The 8,008-nt window shown below is 44.6% G+C and overlaps 1 protein-coding gene and 1 pseudogene across 1 annotated transcript; both read right to left on the bottom strand.

The window, feature by feature from the left end:
* Positions 1-1,969: 1,969 nt before the first annotated feature.
* On the bottom strand, positions 1,970-3,443 carry NUPR2 (nuclear protein 2, transcriptional regulator). Its single transcript, XM_074189313.1, has 2 exons — positions 2,972-3,443; positions 1,970-2,173 (listed from the first exon to the last, which is right to left on the bottom strand). Exon 1 carries the CDS (start codon positions 3,426-3,428, stop codon positions 2,997-2,999), a length of 432 nt encoding a protein of 143 aa, XP_074045414.1. The 5' UTR covers positions 3,429-3,443; the 3' UTR covers positions 1,970-2,173; positions 2,972-2,996.
* Positions 3,444-5,801: 2,358 nt separating this feature from the next.
* Positions 5,802-6,925, bottom strand: LOC141489526 (T-complex protein 1 subunit gamma pseudogene; annotated as a pseudogene).
* Positions 6,926-8,008: the final 1,083 nt, after the last annotated feature.

The raw sequence follows: 8,008 nt of genomic DNA, 5'->3' as shown, positions 1-8,008 counted from the left end.
ATAGGTCACCCTTCCCATATTGGAATTTGACTTTCTTTCTGCCCTGCGTATCTTTTGATTGGAATAAACATGCCTGGTTCCTTCAAAGTTAGGGGTATGACCTGCTCTCAAATTTCCCTCTTACCAATCAATGAGCAAATATTAATTATTTTCTACAAGCCAGACACTGTGCTGTGCCCGGGGGTTAGACTAAAAAAGGGAGAATAGGCTTGACTAAGTTATGTTCAGGGAACTCCTGGAGGCTCTTCCTTCTACAAAGGAGCATCAACTTGCTGGAGGTCACAATAACAAGCATGGGTTCTGGTGGGACTAGAAATGTACTTTTCCAAGTTCTGGCAATTCTCTAAGCACACCAGCTCTAAACCTTGAGGACAAAGACAAAAATAGTCCCTGTTCTATTCAGGGAAGCATGGAAGGATTTGCATGAACTGATGCTGAGTGAGAAAAGCAGAACCAAAAAAATATTGTACTATACCCTAACAGCAAGGTGGGGGTGATGATGAACCTTGATGAACTTGCTCATTCTGTTAGTGCAACAATCAGGGACAATGTGGGGCTGTCTTCGATGGAGAATATCATCTGTATCCAGTGAAAGAACTGTGGAGTTTGAACAAAGACCAGACTAGACTATTACCTCCAATTTAGAAAAAAAAAGTTATGTAATTTTGCTTATACTTTATTTTTCTTCCTTAAGAATATGATTTCTCTCTCATTACATTCAATTTAGATCAATGTATACTATGGGAAACAATGTAAAGACTAACAGATTGCCTTCTGTGGGGGATGGGGAGAGGGAAGCAAGTATAGGGGAAAAATTGTAAAACTCAAAAAAATAAAATCTTTCTTTTAAAAAATAAAAAAAAAAACCCAGTCCTTGTCCTTTGGAGTTTATACTCTTATGGGGTGTAGGAGGGGGTGGTGAACCCATGAAAATATGCGAGTCTATACATAAAATATAAAAATGAATCCAAGGGGGCTCAAGGAGGATATTAAGTATAAGGTTTTGTGTGGAAGTTGAAAATCTTGAAGGAACCAAAGCACTTTCAGCAACCACAGGTCCAATTTGGCTAGATGAAAAGAGGCAGGGAGGCTGGACGAAGGAAAACCTACTCAGGATCTTGTGAGAAGGCCCATAAGAGGGAAGGGAAGAGCATGTGTGTTAGAGTGTAGAGTTGCATCTGCCTGGATGAGGAGTCTTACAAATAGGGTAAAGCCATTAACTTTTTACATAAGGAAGCTTCATGATAGTAAGGATGTTGTAAAAAATTTCTATTTTTGTTGTTCGGTCATGTCAGACTTCATGATTCTGTTTGGAATTTGTCATTTCCTTTAACAGTTCATAGGACATGATAAAGAGGGTCATAAGTGGCTTACCCAGGGTCATACAGCTAGTCTGAGACCAGGCCAGCACACTATCCACTGTGTGACCAGGCTGCCCTCTAGAGTAGATCTTTAGAGATCATCTAAATCCTATTCCCTCATCTTGGAGATGAGGTAAATAAAAATCACATGTTAAGAGTAAATCTATGGGGTGACTAAGTGGTGTAGTGGATACAGCATGGACCCTGGAGTCAGGAGTACCTGAGTTCAAATCTGGCCTCAGACACTTAATAATTACCCAGCTGTGTGGCCTTGGGCAAGCCATTGCCTTGCAAAAACCTAAAAAAAAAAATCTGCCCAAGTGTTCACAACTAAACTTCAGACTCCCAAGTCCAGGACTCTGAACAGGTGGTAACAGCATATACATACTGATTTCCCTTCTTAATGAATTGGGAAAAAAGTCTTGGCCAATGTTTTACTAACCTAACTTGATAAGTGAGTGATGAAAAAGTACATGTGCAAGTGCTATAAAATACAAGAATAGATTTGATCTTTATTATTCTGGTACCTAAACTACAAATAATCCCCTCAATGTCTTATAAAACCACCTCTGTGCTTGTAGTAACATTAACTGACCCAAAGAGAAGAGTTGAAAAGCCATTCTTGCTGCTCTCCTTTAATGAGGATCCTAAAGAGAAGACACAAGGGACTGAACATAGATCTTACTCAAGAACCAGCTCAAAGGGAAAGAGGCCTCAAGTAGAAAGCCCTGGTGACCAATACGGACTCTCTCTCTCCCTTATGGCAACAGTTGCAGCTGGACTCAAAGACTTTAACATGTCCTTTGTGCAGCCTGCAAAAAATTAAAACACAAAAAGATAAGGCAACTCTTCGATGAGGGAGTCACCCCAGGGGATGTGTGTGTGCGTTTGTGGGGGGGGGGTAATCACTGATTTTTGGAAGAACATCTAATTCCCTATATCTGAGGGAGAACTGTTTCTTGAGTTTGAAGGTTCTTGGTATTTTTCTTAAAGTGTCAAAATACACCTAACCCAATTTGTCTATTCACAATTAACAAGCAATTATTATTATTAAGCACCAGCTAGGTGCCAGGCCCTCTGAGATGGGGTCTAATGAGACTTTCCTTTAGAATGTAAGCTTCTTGAGGGTGGGAACTCTCCTCTCTTGGCTTGTATATGGATCCCTAATTCAACCCAGGGCCAGTCTTTTTTCTTTGGATGCCCAGTTCTTTGCCCTACCCAATAGCTTGGCACAGGGGGGCAGGCATTGAACAAACTTCAATGGCCGCTTAATAAATGTTGATCTTTTCTCTTGTCAGATGAAGAACTGGGAATGGACAAATGTTAAGGCTTTTTTTTTTTGCTTAGATTATTAAACCTCGGGCGGGCCTGGGGGAGAGGAGCATCTGGCATTCAGAAGGGTCACGGAGGCTGGATTTCTTGGAGGAGGTGGGTCGGGGCCCCTGGGGCCTGAGGGAAAAAAGGCTAGGAGGGTAAAAACGGCTTCTGGGCAGTTGGATCCCGAGTTCAAATCCCTCCTCAGACACTGCCTATGCTGGGTGCCCTTGGGCCAGTGCCGGGGGCTGGGGGAGGGGCCGCGCATGCGCACGCAGCGTGTCCGGGCGACGTACGGGCGGAAGCGGGAGGCCGCCCCCCTCAGCAGAGGCGGGTGCGAGGGTGGGGCTGCAGCTGGCGCTGGCGCCGCTTCCGCTGGCTGTTGTACAGCTTCTGGGCGATCTTCCGCTCATGGCCCGCGGGCACCGGCCGGTTGGTGCGGAGCTCCCGCTCCCGCCGGGTGCGGCCCTTGCTCCAGCCCGGCCCGCGGAGCGCCGGGTACTCCCACAGGTTGTAGTAGTCGTAGCAGTCGTAGTGCTCCTCCTCGAAGCTCACCAGCGGCAGCTCCTCCTGCGACTTCTGCCGCTTCGGGGCCTGGAACCGAAGCGGCGGCGGCGGCGGCGGAGGCGGCGGAGGCGGAGGTGGTGTTGGCTGCCGCTCCGCTTCCTTATCCATGGCGGGGACGCACTCCGCGCCTTCGCCATCCTCTCGCGAGAAAGAGGCCCGCACGTGACGGGAGCCCGGGGTGGCCATTGGCTTAGCCAGGGGGCGGGGCCTGCGAGGCCTGGCCTCCGACTTGCGTCACAGAGCGGGCGACCAATCGTCGTCCGACCTATGTCACTTAGCCCCTCCTAAACCCCCTCCCACCCAGACACAAGCCGGAAACCCTCCCTCGTAGATTGACTTAGCGGTTTGGCCTGTGCCCTTCCCGCTCCTTCTCTTCTCCGTTCTTCTCGTTATCCTCTCGCGGGACTTTCTACAGCCTAAAGATCCCTTCGAACTACCGATCCCGGCATGCTTAGTTGGGGGGGGCGGGGCTAAAGGACTTTGTTCTTAAACCTCAAATAGAAGGGGCTTCATAAGTACGCTTTCCTCCTGTTTCTACTTTGAAAGTAAAATAATCAACCGATTTACCTAATAATAACTATTGACATAGAGGGGTTTTTTTTAGGTTTTTGCAAGGCAAATGGAGTTAAGTGGCTTGCCCAAGGCCACACAGCTAGGTCATTATCAAGTGTCTGGATTCGGATTTGAACTCAGGACCTCCTGACTCCAAGGCAGGTGCTCTATCCACTGCTCCACCTAGGCGCCGGACATAGAGTTTTAAGGTTTGCAAAGCAATCTGCATGTATTTGATTATATTTTTAGAAAGATTTTGAGTTTTACAATTTTCCCCTATTCTTGCTTCCCTTTCCCCCCCACAGAAGGCAATCTGTAAATCTTTACATTGTCTCCATGATATACATTGATCTAAGTTGAATGCGATGAGAGAGAGATCATATCCTTAAGGAAGAAAAATAAAGTATGAGATATAGCACAATTACATAATAAGATAACTTTTTTTTTTTTAGTTAAAGGCAATAGTCTTTGATCTTTGTTCAAACTCCTCAGTTCTTTCTCTGGATACAGATGGTATTCTCCATTACAGACAGCCCCAAATGTCCCTGGTTGTTACACTGATGGGATGAGCGAGTCCTTCAAGGTTGATCATCACCCCCATGTTGCTGTTAGGGTGTACAGTGTTGTCCTGGTTCTGCTCATCTCACTCAGCATCAGTTCATGCAAATCCCTCCAGGCTTCCCTGAATTCCCATCCCTCCTGGTTTCTAATAGACCAATAGTGTTCCATGACATACATATACCACAGTTTATTAAGCCATTTCCCAATTGAAGGACATTTACTTGATTTCCAATTATTTGCCACCACAAACAGGGCTGCTATGAATATTTTTGTACAAGTGATGTTTTTACCCTTCATCATCTCTTGGGTATAGACCCAGTAGTGGTATTGCTGGATCAAAGGGTATGCAGCTTTTTGTTTTGTTTGATAATTTTTTTTTTAGGTTTTTGCAAGTGGCTTGCCCAAGGCCACACAGCTAGGTAATTATTAAGTGTCTGAGACCAGATTTGAACTCAGGTATTCCTGACTCCAGGGCTGGTGCTCTATCCACTGTGCCACCTACCCGCCCCTGTTTGATAATTTTTAAAGCACTCTGCAAACCTTAAAACGCTAATTCTGTTGCATCTGCTAATAGCCAGCTTTGGTTTGCAAAGTGCATTGCGTTTATCTAACTGTACTAGATCTATAATAGCACTTTTAGGTTAACAAAGTTTTTTTGTATTTGTTAAATCTAATACCAATAGTATTGATATGGAGCTTTAAGATTTGTAACATGCTTTGCATTTGTTCTAGTTCTATACTTTTAGTAATCTAATAAAGAGGACATGGGTCCTTTCTCTAGCTAAACTGCCAAACCTTCAAAGGTTACCACCCAACTCTGATGTGATGGCCACCTTGTTGGAAGGCCCAAAAGGCTCTTTTATGGAGAGCTCACCCCAGATCAGGCTCAGGGTGGGGTCAGAAGGAGCCATACAGGCTCTTCCCTAAGAACTTTGGAATGCATTGCTTAGCATGGGAGACACTGACACAGGACTGCCAGTGAGGCAGAAAGGAAGCTGCTCAAAAGAACTGTGAGATGCCCAAGTTTAGAGCAGCCAACCCAGTGTCCAACGTGGGTCATTTGTGATTGGCCTGTGGTAGTGCTTTCCGAGCTGAATTGGTCTGATCAGTCACACTCAGATAAGCTGTAGCTTTAACTCTAACCTAGTGCTACATTTTGGTCTTCTTTTGGACAAGAACCAATATTTTTGTATCTCTAATCAGGATATCCAGTTATAATAGTTAGCACTTGTAGCACCTAAAGGGGCAAAGTGCTTTGTTTATATTGAATGTATCTATTTCATTAACTCTTTCTTCTTGTCTCTATCTTTGAATTCCTCAGCATAGCCCCCATCTCAAACAGCTGTATTATATATGATTATATATTATAAGATTATATATGATAAGATACCATCTATACAAGAGTCAAGAGTTCTATGGAGCCACCTTTTTTTTTTTTTTGGAGTCTCAAATGACTGAGATTTTAATCATCGGAAGCAAACTTAAATGGAAAGCTTACAATAGGAGTTATATGTCAGTCCCTTTTGCAAACTGAGCTGGGGCAGAAAGAGTCTGAGAGAGGCCTCTCAACCTAATCTCCACCAAAGACATCTATGTTTGCCCTGGCAGCCTGGCTTAGGGAAAGGATGAAGAAAACCTGCTGGTCCTGTGGGCTGTCACTTGTGTTGTCAGCTCACTCCTGCCCAGCATCAGGGTTACCCCCTGACTGATTTTGATCACCATCCTTCTTTTTGTGGCCTGAGACAATGTCATCAATCCAAAGTAGCAGGACAGCTGTCTCTACTGCAGTCTTGTAGATCTGTAGCTTCACTGCAAGTGGTTCCCAGAGGCCCAGCTCCTTCATGTCCACCAGGGCGCCTGTCTCACCATCCACACCCCAGGTCTCACAGTTCTCTTGGGTGTGCTTGGCCTGAAGAGAAGTAAGCAGATGGACTGGCACAACAGTTCTGGATAAGGGTATGAGGTATGACCTCGAGGGCCTGAGCCACAGCCTGGTATGGCCACTGCTCAATGCCATTCATGGCCTTGGACTTTTCTGTCAGGGCATGAGCCAGGGCCATCTCTGAGGCCCCACCTCCTGGTACCAGAATAGGTTCGAGAAAAACATTCCGGCAGACCTGCATGGCATCTTGGAGGTTTTGCTCAACCTCTAATAAAATCTCCTTACTGACTCCCTGGAGAAGAATGGTACAGGCCTTGGGATCTTTGCATTCTGTGATGACCGTAAAGTACTCATCTCCAATCTTCTTCTTTTTTTTTTTAAAAAGATTTTTCAAGGCAATGGGGTTAAGTGGCTTGCCCAAGGCCACACAGATAGGTAATTATTAAGTGTCTGAGACCGGATTTGAACCCAGGTACTCTTGACTCCAAGGCCGGTGCTCTATCCACTACGCCACCTAGCTGCCTCCAATCTTCTTAATTTCAAATAAGCCAGCACCAGTCCAATGTCATCTTCTCTTAGTTCTTCTGGTTGGCTAGCAATCCGAGCCTATGAGGCTGCCTTCTAATCCAACCGCCTCCTTACACAGATGAGGAGGACCCTGAGACAGATCCTGGGCATCCTTGACCATCCCAGGCTGTATAGCTGGAACAGAACCTGGATCTTTCCCCCCTTGCCCCAGTCCAACCTCCTCACCTAGGATTATGGGATCTCAGCTTGGAAGGGATCCCAGAGACCATTTAGTTCAACTTGAAAGTATTTTTTGTCTAAGGTCACTCAGATCCCAGTTCTGCCACTTACAAAATCTGTATGTCTTTTTAACAAGTCACTTCTTCTCTAAACCTCAGTTTTCTCACCTGTAAAATTGGACTAGTTGATCCCTGGGGTCCTGTTAAACTCTGAATCTTTGTAATCCTATCTATGACTTTCCATCTGAGTGACTTTGAGCAAGACACTTAATCTCAGTTTCTGCACTGGCAAAATGACAGAATTAATGTCAAAAGACTAGAACAGGGGGTAGCTAGGTGGCGCTGTGGATAGAGCAGCTGACCCAGGACTCAAGAAGACCTCAGTTCAAATGCAGACCTAGACACTTAATAATTACCTAACCCCATTGCCTTGCAGAAACAAAAGCAAAACAAAACGAGAGATTAGAATACTTCTCTGTTCAGAAACAGGTAGTTCCTAACTTGGAGGGAAAGTCCATCAGCCAGCACCACACTATCCATCTGTGGAACTATTGGATACAGTAAATGGGGACATTTTGAATCCTATGGATAAGTTCACTTACCATGGCAGTTTACTTTTCAGGGAGGTACACATTGATAATGAAGTTTACACTTTCATTGCCAGAACTCACTCAGAATTTGGGAGGCTCCAAAGGAAAGTGTGGAAGAAAAGAGGTATTAGACTGACATAGTTGGCAACAGTTAAAAAGAAAAGGAGTGGGCAGCTTTCAGAGATTTAGTGCACAGCATTGCATTTTGCTCATCTGGGTCAAGACATTCATAAATAGCAAGATTGGTTTGATGAAAATGATGGGGAAATACAGAAGTTGCTAAATAAAAAGAACTCCATAGGTTTTACCAGTAGAATAGTTCAGACATTTTTAAAAAGGCAGCATTTAATTCCATCAAAATTAAAGTGCAAATGAAGTTTAGAGAGATGCAATATTCTTGATTCAGTAAGAAGACAGATAAAATTCAGTATTTGC

The sequence above is a fragment of the Macrotis lagotis genome, chromosome 5 (assembly GCF_037893015.1).
Source record: "Macrotis lagotis isolate mMagLag1 chromosome 5, bilby.v1.9.chrom.fasta, whole genome shotgun sequence".
Lineage (NCBI taxonomy): Eukaryota > Metazoa > Chordata > Mammalia > Peramelemorphia > Peramelidae > Macrotis > Macrotis lagotis.
Note: the sequence above shows the minus strand (reverse complement) of the source record. Positions and strands in the feature narration are given on the sequence as shown.